At 36.9% G+C, this 18308-nt stretch overlaps 1 protein-coding gene across 1 annotated transcript in view; it reads left to right on the forward strand.

The window, feature by feature from the left end:
* The first annotated feature begins 610 nt into the window (after window positions 1-610).
* The window catches only part of LOC129268939 (DNA-directed RNA polymerase III subunit RPC5-like), a 52440-nt gene continuing 34742 nt past the window's right edge, over window positions 611-18308 (forward strand). The window contains exons 1-6 of the mRNA XM_064105109.1: window positions 611-657; window positions 2353-2430; window positions 6379-6494; window positions 8598-8680; window positions 16216-16323; window positions 18009-18172. Of these exons, the coding sequence (XP_063961179.1) occupies window positions 2374-2430; window positions 6379-6494; window positions 8598-8680; window positions 16216-16323; window positions 18009-18172 (528 nt within the window). The 5' untranslated portion in view covers window positions 611-657; window positions 2353-2373. The remainder of the gene's footprint in view (window positions 658-2352; window positions 2431-6378; window positions 6495-8597; window positions 8681-16215; window positions 16324-18008; window positions 18173-18308) is intronic.

An 18308-nucleotide genomic window follows, 5' to 3' on the forward strand; every position in this document is an offset into this window, starting at 1 on the left:
AACAAGAAGAGGAAGACGGGTGAATTAAATAAGAAGTGGCAATGACTTAAAAAAATGAAAGTCACTATTCACAGCCAATCTGGAGTTCTTTTAAGTCCTTGGAATTTAGAGTGTAAGAATTAAGAAAGGAAGGAAGAAAGAAAGAAAATATTGCATCTTTTATTAATCGCGAAATCAGGCAAGACTCGTCGCCAGAGCAAGTGTCATGGAACCTATACTTTAGACAAGACAGCTTCAAACTGATGGGACATTTTTATCTAACTCTGTATCTAACCTCCAACATTGGATGAGTGGTCTGTGACTGGAACTTACTTTCAACTAAAGCTATCAAATCTTAAAGAGTTTTGGGGAACATTGATGTACTGAATTACCGATTTTCAGATAAATTTAGTGAAAAACTAAACAATTGTAAATTGGTTATTGGAAAGAGCATTAGTTTCTATTGAAAAGAAAACAAAGAAATGGTAGTTGGAGAAAATGCTAGAAAAAATGAGAATTAACAACTACATGTAAGGTGCCCTATGGATACTGACATTGCTAAAGATGAAAAATACATGAAACACACTTTCATTTTATTCTGTATTATTTTTGTTTTTCTCATTTCAGGTCGATGTTTACCTCTCAAAGGAGTTGGCTGAAAATTTGTATTGTTTTCAGGTGAGAAATGGTTTTATGAAAAATCAAGCTGCTGATAAATATGTCTAAACGAAACAACATCATTCTTCCTAAATTCCCATATTTCATGTTGACATTTTTATTCATATTGATTTTATTTTTGTCTCACCTGCATAGCAGATCAAGACTCATTGCTTTTAGCATCAACAATTCTTTATTTCTTCATCAATCTTGATTATTATACTTGGCTCAAATAATCCTAGGGTAATTCCATGTGTGCATGTCCTTGAGGATGATGGGGTCAAGGGTCATCTAGGGGTCAAAAGGTCAATTTGTCCAACTTGCTCTTCATTTCTTCATCAATTATGTTCACACTTGGTACACATACAATTGTTGTGTAATACCACATGTGTGTCCTTAAGGATGACTGGTCAAGGGTCATCGAGGGGTCAAAAGATCATAGTGCATATTTTATTGATTGTGAAATCAAGTGAGACTTGTGATTCATGAGCCACCTTGTATGATCAGCATTGAATACATGTATGTTCCTTCTTATTAAAAAAAAAAGAATTGTAAACCCAATTAAGGGATTTGCATTACATGTATTAATGGGAGAGCTTGTGATTTATTCAAATCCTTTCATTGTGTGCAACAAAGCAGAGCGAGACGACTATGCTAAATGACACATGCACGACGGACCCCTCCCCCCCCCCCCCCCCCATAAACCTTGAGGGTACTTCAACCCCCAGCATCAGGATCGTCAATCACTGAAGGTTAAGTTTTTGAAATGTCATCATTCATAAATAAAAAAAAGTATATGGGCCTAGTTCATGAAACTTGGATATATTGGTTATCAAGTATTACTCAACATCCTGCCAGAGTTTGATGTCACATGACCAAGGTCAAAGGTCATATAGGGTCAATGAACTTGGACCATGTTGGGGGAATCAATATCAAAATCTTAACCGAAGGTTATGCGCCTAGTTCATGATACTTGGACATAAGAGTAATCAAGTATTACTGAACACCATGCCAAAGATTCAGGTCAAATGACCAAGGTCAAAGTTCATTTAGGATCAGTGAACTTTGGCCATGTTGGGGGTATTTGTTGATATTCATCATAACTTTGAAAGTTTATGGATCTGTGCTCAAATATCTTCGATTAAAATCGATTTTAAAGCATTGTTAGTACAGTGGCAGATACAAATTTTGACCAGTGCGAGCATTTTGACATCGATACAAATTGCGTATTGATTTTCTATGTAAACGGAATTGTCACAGTTTCATGTACATGTACACAAAGTCTATGGGGAAACGGAATTTCTGTTTTCAGACATGCTGAAATGGAATATAAGATTTTCTGAAACGATAACTCACTGTCCCTTTTTTATTATCATACGAATGTTTCTTTTGTGAATAATTATTCAATAGCTGTTTTCAAAGTCAGCACTGCTGCTATATCAAATCGCGTAATGCAGGCGAGACTGCCAGAGGCACTCCACTTGTTTTCATTAGACAGATGGGGGAGAGTGCAAGATGGCATCTGAACATGCCTACTGAGGTTTAAATAAATTGAGTTAACATAACATCCCCTTATACTTTGTTCAATTTCTTTTATACATTCACCCTCTCATTTCTCTTTTGCTGTTTTCTTACAATGATTTTGTTATATATTGCATTTTCCTATTTCTATGACTGTAGCATTTTACGTTGGTCTTTTTTTATCTTTGCATTCAGTATCCAGTTCGTCCCAATCACATGTCCTATGATGACTTTGAATACACATCAGCTCGGATCAAACCTAAACAGAAAAAGGTACACATCAATTAACAAAGGTTTGAATGGCATATTACAGCATGGATCCATTTAATAGCATCTTTTCTTATTTTAACAAAGTCAAAGCCACTGTGAAAGTCTGTTCGTGGGATTCCTCCTAAAACATGTCACATCTCTCTTTTGTGAAGCACTGTGATATAAATCTAATTTTGTTTCAAAGGTTTTCCTTCTAGTGTAGTTTACTGTGCTTTGTTTTTGAGCAGATACCCATCCCCATTAACATCAAGATTTTTAGCCAGCCAAAAGCTTGTCCATGACATCGAATTTAGGCTGGCCAAAACTTTTCTCCTATATTTTCTCCTTGCCTGCAAGTTGATTATTAACATTGTTGAATTACATATCCACTTTATGCACAGTATGTCTGACAAAAATCAGTTACTATTCATGAGAACAATAGAAAATATATCTGTAGTATCTAGATCCAGTATTGGGACATTTTACTTCATTGGGCCATTCTCCTTTGTAGCATGTATAAACCCCATCTCTTGCCTTTTTGCCCTTAAAGGTCAAGTCCACCCCAGAAAAATGTTGATTTGAATAAATAGAGAAAAATCAAACTAGCATGATGCTGAAAATTTCATCAAAATCCATTGTAAAATAAGAAAGTTATGAGATTTTAAAGTTTCGCTTATTTTTCACAAAACAGAGATATGCACAACTCAGTGACATGCAAATGAGACGGCTGATGATGTCCCTCACTCACTATTTCTTTTTGTTTTCTATTGTTTGAATTGTACAATATTTCATTTTTTACAGATTCGACAATAAGGACTAACTTGAATGAACCATAGAGTATTAAACAATGCTAATTCCACATGTTCATGGAGGAATTCATCATTGTTTCGCTTGACAATGAGAAGAAAATTAGAATACTTCATATTTCATATAATAAAATACAAAAGAAATTGTGAGTGGATGACGTCATCAGTCTCCTCATTTGCTTACCGACCAGGATGAGCATATAACTGTTTTGTGAAATTAAGCGAAACTTTAAAATTGTCATAACTTTCTTATTTACATCCGATTTTGATGAAATTTTCAGTGTTATGCTTGTTTGATTTTCTTATTTTATTCAAATCAACTTTTAGTTGGGGTGGACTTGTCCTTTAATGTATTTTTTTAATGGAAAGTAGTTTGTTCTGGCATGTGCACCTAAAGTCTACCTGTTTCTGTTAGTGTATTCTGCTTTCCGCCCTTTCTTTCTTTGGGTTCATTGCACTGAATTAGAAATGAGAAGGTTAGAAAGCCATCTTAGGTTGAATAAATCAAGGTACTATCTAGTTCTGTTATCGAGAACCTCTTTATCGCTAGTCCTGTCGATAAACACACGTTTTTGCCACATAGCGATATATCGATAACCTTTCTCTCGTCAACAATACCCGCTATTATGTAGTTCAGTAAAGTTCCTCTGCATTCACACTTTTCGCAGTAGCGGTCTTTATTATTTTGTTCATAAAACACCGCTGCTGGCCCACTGTAGCATGCGCGCTTGTGAAGTCACGAGTGTGGGAAATGGTCTATTGATATTATAAACGTGGGGAAACCCCAGCTCAACCGGCCAGTAATAACGGTCTAATTGCTTCAGCTCTTATTAGCTGTCTCGCGCACCACGATAGTTTCATTCGTTGACGAACTTGACAGCAAAAACATTGGTTCAGTAGGCTGGATATATACAGTCAATCAATGACTGCACTGGATGTTTACGAGCGTGTGCACAAGAGATGGCCTCTGCTTCCTCGATGGATTTGGGGAAGTTCATTACCAAAACGAGGTTTAGTAAACAACATTGTGACTTTACAGCCTCACAGGTAAATTTCTTTTTAGTTCGTATGGGTGTTATTCGTTTCTTCATGTTCGTAACTTCAGAAAAGTAAACAAGTTGGACTGACACTGACAGTGCACAATCTGTGTCGCCAGTTATGCTACATTGGTGTTACCCAAGCCTATCCTAAAGCTACTGTACGTCACCGACGTGGACGGGATGCGGCCTTGTCTAAACTGCGGTGGCGCATTCAATTTTACCTCGAACTGGCTTAGTAATAAAATGTTCTTTTGTCGATAGTTGTCAATGTCGGTAAGATATTTCTATCGATATATCAACAGAGAATTTTCTTACTGATAACATTAAAGTTTACGTGCAAGACTTGTAACAAATGTTATTCCATCACAGTTATTTCACAATGAAGTTTTGATACAATTCTGTTGCATGCCCTCGCAAATCACAATATTTCTGGTTATTTTCATAAGTGGGTGAGACACAAAATCGCTTTTGCCTTGTTTTATAGTAGTTTTCAAAGTCAGCACTGCTGCTATATTGAATTGCGTGATGCAGGTGAGACTGCCAGAGGCACTCCACTTGTTTCTTTTTCGATTGTAATTTGAAGATACAATTCTAAATTTGCGAGAAACATTCGCGATCCCAGAACAAAACAACGGATTTCTTCATTTTTAGTGCATTTTAGTGCATTTTTCTGAGCTTTTTCCTAGCTAAGCCGCTGCGTGCCCTGGAAATGGGAGTTCGGTGTGTGTGGGTGGAATGTTTAGGCCTATTTGTTGAATTTTAAAAACTTATTTCCTTATTTTCCCATCTCTTTATTTCTTTTCATGTTCCTCCCCTTCCCCTTCTTCTCATACTGTATTTCTGCTTTTTGGTTAGCTATGATCATATTTTCCCTGAACTAGCTTGCACAAAGATTAACGTAGGCGCAGTCTTCACTTTTCTGTTTCGTCAAAGCAAAACAACAAAAAATCCAGAAAATTGGAATCAGAAAAGGTGTTCAATTTTCTGTTTTGTCCAAGCAAAAACTATAAGTTCATTGCAAATAAGTGTTCAATTTTCTCAAATCTAAGAGTGAAAAGCCAACTTAAGATGTCCATAAAATTATTAAATTTCCATTATGCAGGGGAAAAATAAAAAAGGATTTTTAAAGAAGATGAAATTTTTTTTTCTTCAAATGTTTGATTTTACATATTTCATTCCTGATTGATTCCATGTAAATAAATGACTGTTTTCTGTTTAATATCTCAAAATAAAAATCAGATTTCACTCAATATTTTGTATTTTGCTTTTTCTGTTTCCAAATAAGAAATCTGGTGTTTGATTGTTGCCAGTGCTCAGTAATTTTGTAATATGGCTGATACATCTTTTTACTACTAATATGATATTGAAATTCTTAGAGGACTTTATGGCCCGAATTCACAAAGGTGGATTTGAAAACCACTGGTTAAACCCATGGTTGATGCAGATTTCCTGAATATATTACGCTTATCTACCACATACATTAAAGATGATCGCTCTTGTCACAGTGCGCCAAATTGATGCCTGTTCCCATGGTCAAATACGCTCTTTTATTCAGGAGTCCATTGTTTAGAGAGTGGACTCCTTAAATCAGTGGACTCATGAATAAAATAGCATACTTAACCATGGTAATGGCAACAGGCATCAATTTGATGCATTGTGACAAATGTGAGGATTAGCATTGGACATTTTTAAATATAATACACGGTAATAAGCGTAATTTTTAAAGGAAATCTGCATAAACCATGGGTTCAACCGATGGTTTTCAAAACCACCTTTGTGAATTTGGGCCTACATGTCTTACAGTTATTAATAACTATAAATTGGTTACACAATAAACAAACTTACCATGATCTTGAAGTCAAGTAAAAAGTAAAAAGATTTTTCCTCTAATGGATCTGTTGTTAGAAGATTTTCATCACCCTGTTTCAATAATGTATTATATGATTACAGATGAATTTATTGATTGATTTGGGGAGGGGGGGATGAAATGAAATAAAAATACATGTGTAAGATTTTGTCAAGTTCCAAGGTACTCACTTTTGAAATATCTCAGGATGTACTGTTATGTAATTAATGGATTGAAGCATTTTCTACTTATTTTTTTAAACAATGTTTGTTCACAAAAGTTGGAGCTTGAACTGTTTCTGGACACTCAGAGTGATCACTATGCCAAAAGTAAAGGAGAACAAATTGCTCTTAATGTAGATGGAATGAACAGCACTGAGAATAGATCTTTCATGAGGTAATTACTGCATCTTTTACATAGTATTGTATATTTCATAACTTGTACCATGTTTAAAATTATGAACGAGACATTCCAAATAATATCATTTTAAAAGATGAATTGCCTGTTTTTCTCATTTCTATTGATGAAGCCAATAACCCTAGGGTTTACTAGTATCTCAAAATTTTAAAAAATGAAGTGATTAAAGGAAAAAGCTCAATTTTTTTCTCTTAGAAAGAGTTCTCTACAGGAATTAGGAGACTGTGCAGACAATTTTTCCAAGCTTCCATCATTTTTTTTAATTTTGAGATATAAGGTTTGAACCCTACAAAGGCAATGTGAAATAATACATGTTTATTTCTCATCCCCACCTGCTTTAATTTTTCAGGCTGCCTCAATTCTTATTTTTATTTAATTTTTTTTTAAATATGATTAAAAACAGGGAAAAATCCCCCAAATCTGTTGGGAAACCTTCATTCTACTCAGCTTGTACATATGAACTAGCTACAGTTTAGGCTCAACATTAGCGATGGCCTGGGGCCAGCAGGAAATTACCTTGGACAACCAATCAAAAATTTATTATTTTTTTTATGAGGGCTCTTTTAAGATTTTCCCCCTGAAAAATAGCCAACCGTAATGTATTTTACAGTGGCTATTTTGGAGCTCATGGGGTTCTTTGCAAAGGTTGTATTTCTGTTTCATAATTTTACCCTATTTAAATTTCATGCAAAGTTACATGTATACATGTAGACATTCAGAGTTTCAGATACCTGTGATTTATTTACTATCGCTTTGCATATAAATACAATGTATTATTATTATTATTATTATCGCTTTATGTAACTGAAACTTATTAAAGGAAAAGTCTACCCCAACAAAAACTTGATTTGAATAAAAAGAGAAAAATCAAACAAGCATAGAATTGAAAATTTCATCAAAATCAGATGCAAAATAAGAAAGTTATATTTTAAAGTTTCGCTTAATTTCACAAAACAGTTATATGCACATCCTTGTCAGTATGCAAATGAGGGGACTGAGGACATCACCCTCTCACTATTTCTTTTGTATTTTATTATACATGTATGAAGTATGAAACATTTCAATTTTCTCCTTATTGGCATGTGAAATAAAGTTTTATTCCTCCCTGAACATACATGTATGGAATGACCAATGTTTTAATATTTTGTGGTTCGACCAAGAGGGTTCTTATCGTCAAATCTGTAAAAATTGAAATATTGTATCATTCAAACAAAAACAAAAGAAATAGTGAGTGAGTGACATCATCAACTCTCTCATTTGCATTGACATCATCAACTCTCTCATTTGCATATCACTGAGTTGTGCATATAACTGTTTTGTGAAAAATAGGCAAATCTTTAATATGTCATAACATTCTTATTTTACATCCAATTTTGATGAAATTTTCAGCATCATGCTGATTTTTCTCTATTGTTTCAAATCAACTTTTTCCTGGGATGGACCTGCCCTTTAAATACAGGCATGAAAAGTGAGTTTAAAAAAACAAAACAATTAATTTTGAGTCTCAGCGAGGAAGCGGAGCGACGTGACTATGCATGCAGTTTGCTACTGACTGTGTCTCAATCATAGAAAATGGCGCAAATGAACTGGCTTCCAATTTGAGTCACAGAAACCTTTTCTTTTCTTTTAAAAAAAAATGCAGGCGAGACTGCTAGAGGCGTTCCACTTGTTGAAGTTTCTGTGCAACTTGCTCATAGATCTGTTTATTTCTGCATCAATTTTTATCACACTTGGTTCAAATGATCCTTATGTGAAACCACCTGTGTGTTGTTTAGGATAATAAGATCAAAGGTCATTTAAGGGCCAAAAGGTCCAGATTTTTTTCAAATTACTCTCATTTCTTTATTTCTGCGTCAATTGTGTTTACACTTGGTACAAATAATCATTGGGTGATACCACACATGTGTTCATGAAGATGATAAGGTCAAAGGTCATCGAGGGGATCAAAAGATCACATTGCATATTTTATTGATCGTGAAATCAGGCGAGACTCATGGTTCGTGAACCTCCTTGTTTTATAAATATAAATTTGTGACATATACTGTAAATTGAATAAACAAATATTTTTTATTTATTTGAAAGTAATAAGATGGACCGCCAGATGCTGACTTCGACCAACTCGCTGGATTCCATGGCTAAATATGCTGTAGGAGTCTTGAAAAGAGGTTAGTTAAACATTCACTCTTGACCTTTTTTGCTTTGTTGCATTTTAAAGTGTTAACACCTTCTGTGTTCATAGGTCGTAAACAGAACAGTATGGCTGTGCGCACACGCAACATGATTAAATGGATTGAAATGCTTCGGGTCAATCAATTCAAGCAAGGAAATCAAGAAACCTAAAGTTGTAATATTATTTTCATAACTATACTTGTTTGACCAAGGTTTGTAAATAATCATGTGAAAATTTTTATATATTATCTAGATGAGGAAATGTACATGTAGACCTAAACTTTGTTGATAATTCATAGTCTTTGGAGACACTTAATTTTTTATAGATTTATTTTAGTGGAGCACTGGCCTGGACAAATTTGCACCGGTGAACCACCCAGTTTGAATCAGACCTAATATTAATATTAATAATAATAACAATTACTAGATTTATGGTCAATGAACTTTGGCGATGTTGGGGGTAATTGTTGAATTGCCATCATAACTTGATATGGATATAGTTTATGATATGTGACATAGGGGTAATCAAATATCAGTGACAAGTCTTAGGTCACATGATCAAAGTCAAATTTCATTTAGGGCCAGTGAATGTATTTTATTTCCTCGATCGTTATTACATGAGATCCCACCCGCGCATGCGCAGTTAATTTGCGGCGCTAGTTTCAGAGGGGAAAGCAACTTTCCTCAGCAGTCAAAATAACCTTTATTTTTGACGTTTCTTTAGACTACCGGTCTTGAAAATTATTTTCACAGGGAGAGAAACTCTCCTTTTCTTCACAGATTTGAGAAACTGTTTTTTCTCGTCGAAAATTGTAAATTTTTATGGTTTTAGAACGGCTACAATACAAAGTTCTCCATCTACCATCAGCTCATCAACGAAGCCGGAACTTCCCCGGGCGAAACTGCCTCGGGTCCCTGATTCGAAAGTCAAGAAAAATGACTCTGGAAAACCCACGCTTTATGAGTCTAGGAACTCTGCGCCAAAACAGAAGTGCAAGAAACCGAAGGGAAGGATGACTTCGCTGATTTACAAGGAAGACTGGGCAGATTAGAATCAATGATGGAAACAATGGTGGAATTTCTGCCATGCCAATGGGCTAGTGCTAGTACCATGATGAGTACCGGTACTCCACCGGGGATTCTTCATTACCACCGACATGTGCAGATAATGTGAGTTTACTTGGAGTTGATAGTGACTTTGAAACGTTTGATTCTGATAACATGGGTCAATGCCCTATTTCTCATGACGGCAGCAGCGATGAGGGTGATATCAACGAAACTGTTGCACCTAGTCAAGAGCTAGAAAATGAGGACGAAGTCCCTGCCCTTGCTCAGAAATTTGCTATCCCCACTGGGGCTGGTGGCGCAATACACAATGATTTAGCCACGTCTGCCATGTACCTCATGTCACATCAGCTAGAGGAGAATGTTATGGAAGAAGCTGGAGGAAACTACCGTCCCTCGAGCAATTGCCCCTCTCTCTGTTGCCCCAAATTGAATGCAGCTATTTGGGAAAATTTGTCTACTCACACGTGAAGCCGTGATTTAAAACTGCAGAGAATCCAAAAGCCATTAACGAGGGGACTCACTGCCTCATTCAAACTTTGTCACCTGACACTCTAACAGAAACACAACAGAATGCATTAGCATTACTATGCAATGCAAACTTAGAAGTGAAGTGCTTACACAAAGAACAGATCAAGCCAGACTTAAATGCTAAATATTCTCATCTCTGTTTTTGAACAAACACTGCCCTGGTACTGTCTAAGTCCAAACTCATCTTTACGGTTTATAATTCAGTAAAAACAGGTAAAATAACACTACTGCTGTCACTATAGTATTTGAAGATGTCAAAACAAGGAATAACTTCAAATAAGCTTCATTCTGCCTTCACTACCCACAAGGACAAGCACAACCCAAAGAACCTCCCTGGAGTTTACCACATTCTCTGTGAATGTGGTCAAGTTTACTTTGGTGAGACGGGTTGTTCCTTAACACTCTGATTAAGGAACACAAGGCCAATGGTAGGAGAGACGCAAGAGACAAGTCTGCAATTATCAATCATGCTCACTCGCATGATCACCGGATCATCTGGGATGAGAGTAGACTGGTCACCCATGTCTCCTACTGGCATCAGCGGAGAGTCAGAGAAGCTATGGAGATTGAGGAACATAACACTTTTCCTCAAGACAGCAGCCTCGAACTTAGCAATATCTGGCTTACCATTCTAGACTTACATGAGGCTAATTAGGGTGTGTTCCATTGGGGAAACAGAATTAGCATTTTCAGACATCATTTCAGAACGCCAATTGCAAACATTCTCGGAGTGCTGTTTATGCTTAATTTTTCAGAGGCAAAATTGCAATCTGCAGCTGGCTTTGCATCAAAATTTTCATTGAGCAGGAAGGCAGGGTCCAATTGGGCGCTCTTTTTCGAATTTTTTTTTTAATGTGTCGTTATGATCGACGATTATTCTAACTTTTATTTTCTAATTTCTGATCTTTGTAATTGCATAGAACTACTTGATATAGCCATATAATTTCTACCATGGTGAGGATAATAGTAAGACAAAATAATGTATATAAGTATACATAAGAAAATAATAAGTCATCAATTTGTTTATGCTACTGGGGCTTCTGGCTCAGTGATGTCTCCTCATCATGTTCCGTTTTTTTTTTTTTAATCCTTTAACAAATGATGTCATTTAAACAAGTTTATACTGGTCCTGTTTATACTTCCCCAGAATCCCTGATTCTGGTCAAACAACGTTTAAAAATGCACCTTTCTGTAAGTTTGTGATTGGCATTCTGCAATGTTGTTTAAAAGGAAAGTAAGCATGGACGCAACTGTGTTTAAGACTAATCATGTATGAAAACGCTAATTTATGGCCTGAAATGTGGAAGCATAAACACACCCTAATTAGCCCCCACTCACAGTTTCCTACACAAATGTGTGGAGCCTACTGGGACGTTTCACACACGTGGGAGCATTGCAGTGATACAGCGTATTTGGCTTTTGTCATTCATGCCATTTTGGGGGAATGATAATTGACGGCATTTCTGGTCTTCGCTGATTTGCACGCCCAATTCTGTGTACTGTCACTCAGGTCTGCATATGTGGATGTCATGTGACTTATCCAGCCAATCAGAGACATGTACCCTGCAAAGTACCGTGCATACGTCACCTTGACAGTATATAAGGCCTGCTTTTACAAACTTTGCACATTCTTCTAAAGACGACTAGAACACAGTTGTCGAAATGTCAAGTTTGGGTGATCCTTTTCATTACCAACACTTGCCCAAGAAAGATACATGGTGTACCGTGAAACCGTCCGTCTGTCTGTCCATCCGTTAACTTTTCCTTGTAAACGCAATAACTTCAGTTTAACTTAACCTAAGCTTATATAATTTGGCGTGTATGATACTAGCATGGATCCCAGGAAGCCTATTGCTTTTTAGGTCAAAGGTCAAGGTCACAATGACATATTTTCATCTTTAGTACCCTTCTGCAGTCCTTGTAAACATGATTACTTCAGTCTTACGTAACCTAGGCTCATATAATTTGGTGTTTATGATACTAGCATAGATCCCAGGAAGCCTATTGATTTTGAGGTCAAAAGGTCAAGGTCACTCTGACATGTTTTCAACTTACCCTTCTGCAGTCTTTGTGAACGTGATAACTTCAGTTTAACTTAAATTTGATGTGTATGATACGAGCATGGATCCCAGGAATTCTATTGATTTTAAGGTCAAAGGTGAAGTTGCCACCTTCGACTTTTCTTGCTTGACCAATAACTCCATTTTGCGCGTTACAGGCGGGCGTATTATGTGCTCGCCTTAGCAACACTCTTTGTTATTACTTTTAAAGTAAGGCATAATTCTGCATGTTTTTTATGAATTTACCTACCCCCGACAGAATTCTGTAATTGCGAAGAACCATGTCCAGGTAGCTCTCCTTTAGCCATGCTTCTGCTCTACTTTTGTATCTTTTGTATTCTATTTTTGTATACTTTTGTACAGTGGCGTACCGTAGGTCACGGCATTGGGGGGCACCAGCAAAAATTTTGAGTCATTTAGTGAGCGCGCGAAGTGCTCAGTTGCCAGGTATACTAACCTAATAGAGACCTTTTAAGGACAATGTCATTAAACGGATATGTATCTCACTGATCAAATAATGCAAGCGCAAAGCTGGAGCTGAAAATTTTTGTAATGATAGGTACCTGTCTCGCTAAACAATGTGAGCGCGAAGCACGAGCTGAAATTTTGGTATATATTGACCCCAAACGGAGACTTTATGGACTTTATTTTAGGAATCCATTAAGAGTATACATATCTCACCATAGTCATGTAATGTGAGTGCCAAGCGCTCGCTGATTTTGTTAGAATTACATCTGAACACATGAAGCACTTTTTGTAGTCATTGTAATCATAATTATCATACGCATCTCACTAATCAAATGTTGCGAGCGCGATCTGAAAATTTAGATAATTCAGACCTGAAGTGGGGCATTATAAAGCTTGTTTGTAGGAATTAACAAGGACCATGCGTATTTCATTAACCAAATGATGCGAGCGCGAAGCGAGAGCTGAAAAAAAATTTATATTCAGATCAGAAAAAGGGACATTTTAAGGACTAATTTTAGGATTTCATGGAAAGCAGACTTATCTCACCAATCCACTAATGCGAACGTAATCACGGACAAGAAATGCTTCATATGTATATATTAAGACCTTAACATGGGGCAATCACTTTCAGTAGTCATGAAAAAGAAGCATGTCACTACATAAAACAATGATAATTTGAAGTGCGAGGAAATATATTTGCTGTATATTGACTTGAAAACGGGAGGTTTTAGTACAACAGGATTATATATCTCGTTAAACAGACAATGCGATAGTGCTGCAAGTCAGGCGCCATGTTCGGGTTCGGTTCGGTTCGGCAAGGTTCGGCAGAAATTTGCCGAACATTGGTTCGGTTCGGGGTTCGGTAATGATAGACTGATAAAGCTATAGTTCATTCAGGTATACGTAGCGTACCGGTAGACAATTTGTACTTGATTGACTGCATGTGCTCGCGTGTACCTCTGTCACATCAAACCATTTTATCTCTATCTTGTTGACATGAAACTCTGAAAGTTATAGCGCTCAACGAATCAACTGTTATCTCGAATTTGATTATCTGATGACAGATTTATTGGGTAACTCACAGTTCTAAAATGGCGACTCTTCCTAGTCGTCCATACCTGGACCACACTTTGGATACTTGCCAAATTAACTACGCTCGCACTCGTACCAGCTAGGCTAGGCCAGCGCAGCGCATGCAGTCCCCTTGTAGCGGGACTCTGAGCTCATGAATATTTATATATACAGTCCGGCCAAACGTGATTGGCAATTGCATCACATACGAGGCGGCCAGCGCCAGTGTACTGAACTGTAGGCATAGTAGGGCCAGGGGCGTGTCGAAGAAAGCGTGCTTATGTAATGCGCCTTTCGCTAATTGGCTCGATGGGTGAACTAAACCACCAATCGCATGTCGCTGATTGTCGCATCGGTACATACAGCCACGTGCTTTGTCTGCTCGCGAAACTCAGCTCACTGATTGAAGAGCAATTCCCGAGATTTCTATGATTTCATTGGTCAGATTTCATTCGACCATGAACATACAGACCAAGTGGGATGCAAAGTTTTACGACTGTAATGGGACAGGGGGAGTAGAGTGATCATCGAATTGTTTATGGTTAATTTGAGAAGTTGATAAGAAAGGGGGAAAAAAGTAAAGATTGGGGGTCATTTTCCCCCAAGAGATGAATGTTTCCGCATGGCTTTATCTTCATTCAACTTGTCAACGAGGGGAAGGGGAACTTGCTATACGCTATACCGTAATCATTCATGAGTGTTTGATTTTTATTTTCATCTGATTGTTAATAATAAAAAAGATAACTTCACCTCATCTCATTTCTATATTATTTGTTTTGCGTCTCTCCTTTCCATCTCTAACAGTCACTCACTTTATTTCCCACTTTCACTGGATCTCTCGTTTTCAAAACTCTTTACTTCTCTCTAAAATCATGAAAACTAGACAGTAGCGAGCCGACACCTCAATAATAATGTCAATCACCTCAATCAGATCTTTATTCTCCGCCGCAACAATACACGAGTTACGATCTTAATCACATCGTATCGTAATTCGTGATATTAATGGTACTTCATCTTTCACTTTCAGTTTATTGAGCTCGTTCATTCAAAATACTTTAAAGATTTTCAAACAAGAATCTTGTTCGCCACCTAAAAACAACAATATTTTAGATAATTAGATTTAACCAATGAACACTCATACAGTTTTGGCGATTCGGCCACAGAGCGAGAGATGATGAAAGCCAGTAAAATGATTATAGCGCAAGCTCGCGCAACATCATTCATCGGATCTCCTTTCTTAATCAGGGCCGTAAAAACCACAATGTCAACATGAAAATGAAAACAAAATCTAGTAACCGCAAAATAAGCGCATACTTCCAACATACAATTGCAAAGAAGATTAAATAGAGAATGCGCAAATATAATGATTAGAAAGGGTGTAAACTTATAAATTTATTAGCTGAAAGCCGTTTTTTTTTTTTTGCCGAACTTCCGAACCAAGTCTTAGTGTTCGGTTCGGTTCTGTTCGGTTCGGAAGTGCCATGTTCGGCGAACTACCGTTCGGTTCGGCGGTTCGGCTACAGCACTACAATGCGAGCACCAAGAACAATGAAGACTTACATGTACATGTAGGCCCTGAGCAAATTATGTTTTATAAAGTTATGATAAAAAAAATTTGTAATGTAACATAACATAATTAAGATATAATATGACATTATAATGAATAACATTTTCATCTTTCCAACTACGTTTCTCTTCCTTTCTCCCCCTTTTTCTCTTTATCGCGTTTTTTTTGGTCGGCCGATTGGGGGGCACATGCCCCCCCCCCCCCCCCCCCCCCCCCCGTAGTTACGCCACTGTTCTTGTATTCTGTGCTACTTTTGAATTAAATTCAATTATTAACCATCAAATACAATAAACTACAAACAGGTTGCTGACAACAAAATCAAGGGAAAATACAATAGACAAAAAAGAATGGTAAGGTGACCCCAGGGAAGCAAGGCAAAAAATCAACAATTATCCAAAATACAAACATAACTAACTAAAAAAAAATACTCTTATCTATCAATAACACAATCATGCAGCAAAAAAAAAAAAGAAGAGATGACATTCCTGAGTTGTTGCTCAGGGAGACAAGTGTGGGTGCTGGAACTCATATGATTATTCTCCAAATCATGACTCCCTTGGAAGAAACCGCTTGAGGATTACTCTTAAAGGACAGTTTACTTGGAGAACAGCTTCGATGAATATTGAAAATTAACTGCCTCAATTTCTGGGAATAGTAATGGTAACTGTATACGTACAGTATGCGACCTCCCCAGTCCAAGGAGAGATGCTCTGGAAAGTACTTCATGAATGAAATATTAAATAAAGAAACCATGTTATTCCTTGTATAGGTGAGCTCCACTTGACACCACTTCATAGTATTGTTCAACTGAAACCAAGCTTTGGATATCTTGACAAGGCTGATAGTAAGGTCAAGCAAGAAAAGATGGAGGTTGATGGTAAGTCATGATCACTTTGTCTTATAATATATGCTTGTTATATCCATATACACCAAAGATAGTAGTAGGAATCCAGGTTTTTAATCTGGTTTAGTTCCCGAATAAGGGGGTGGGTGGATTCTTCCTGCACTTCATCCCTTCACTTTATTCTGTTTATCATTCTCTCTGAACAATCCAACCATCCTAAATATTCTCCAACTTACCATATTCTGTGCATCTCAACCAAACCTTCCTAAATACTATCCACCACTTGTTTCTTCCATATCTCTCTTGGTTGCCCCTCTTCCCCTTCTAGTCCAGTCATTTTACCTTTTCACTTGGAACAAATTGCAACAGAATTTATGCTGGGCTAAAATGACTGGACTATTTGACCAGCCATATTACACCTGATGTCAATAATGCTTGGTGCATTTGCCGTAGATTCATGCTTGTGGCTGTGGCAAACTATACCCTTCAGCATTTTGAAATTAACCCTCTATTTATTGAAATTAATATGGATAACTTGTGGTAAAACTAGTACCAAAAAAATGAAATGCAGAGCCCTTTTCCAAAAGTGCTTGTTCATAATTGGATCTCCCTCATTATCTGCACTGGTGTATATACACACATTCTTTATGTATAAACAATGTGTGTAATGTACCGAGGTTGTGTGCCCTTATTGTGACATCTCTCTTTCTTGTTTCTCTGATTAACAGTGCATTATTAACCACTGTTTGTTTGATTATAACCTCATTTAAACACCACAGTATTCTCACAGTTAGAACTACAGAAAGTTAATAAGTTTTTTTCAAATCTCACTCATGATGCATGCTATATTGTATGTCTTGGGAAATAGTATTCAATCAACTAGCATCTCATGATAATGATGTTTTTATGACATGCATGGATTGAAACCACCTTTCAAACCTGTTAAGAGCAATTCCATAAAATGATCAACCGTTTTGTACATCCAACCCCCATTTTTCTTAAGTTTTACTTCACTTCATAATCTGACCAAGTCATGGTCATTTGACAGCAGTCATAAGAACCAGAAATCAGAGACAGAAAATTTCATGAAGGTCCCACATAAAGAGGGTCGGACTTACATATTTTATGGAATTGCCCTTAACTGAGTAGTTCTTTTGTACAGCCTATAGATTGACAAAATTTGGTAGTCCATGGGTTAAAGCTTTCATGGGAAGTGGATTATTATTTACTGATCCAATACTTTGTTAGAACCATTTGAAATACATGTAACAGAGACTTCTTTGAACCAGTGAGATTATGTAACTCAAACCAGTGAGAAATTCTTCTGCAAAGGTCAGTTTGTGGCCTTGAGAAATTGTCAGGCCAGGGGGGGCCGTTTCATAAAGCTTTTCGTAAGATAAGAGCGACTTTAAGAACGACTGGTGAACCTTTCTTACGCGATAGACCATCACCAATGAATATACCATTTACCACTAGAAAGGATCACCAGTCGTTCTTAAAGTCGCTCTTAACTTACGAACAGCTTTATGAAACACCCACCAGGAAAAGTAATGGTTATGACTTGACCATGATGCATTTTCCACTTACATGTACATTACAGGACCTCTACTGGTCATAAATACATTTTACCTTCCAAACTCTGAGATATTGGCATTTTAAATTTTTTAGCATACCCCATGAAAACACATTCAGTTTATCCTTCCAATTTCTTTGGTCAGCTGGTGGAGACTCTCAGGATGAAGAAGAGGTCAAGCCGGTCACTGTCCAGATGGTCAGACATGAAACTGACCAGGCCAAAGCCAGACGTCTTGCCTCCTATGAGTATCATGCCAAAAAGATGGCCGAGGAACAATGGATTCACATCCATCATAGAGCTATTGATGTAAGTTGACCCTTTTCAATTCAATACAAGTATTTATTTCTAAATTCACTAAAAAGAACACAATGAAAACAAAACTATATAATGTATACACAAAAAAATATAAATGCACAACAAAACAAAAGTATCAACAGAACAT

The sequence above is a fragment of the Lytechinus pictus genome, chromosome 10, assembly GCF_037042905.1.
Source record: "Lytechinus pictus isolate F3 Inbred chromosome 10, Lp3.0, whole genome shotgun sequence".
Taxonomy (NCBI): domain Eukaryota; kingdom Metazoa; phylum Echinodermata; class Echinoidea; order Temnopleuroida; family Toxopneustidae; genus Lytechinus; species Lytechinus pictus.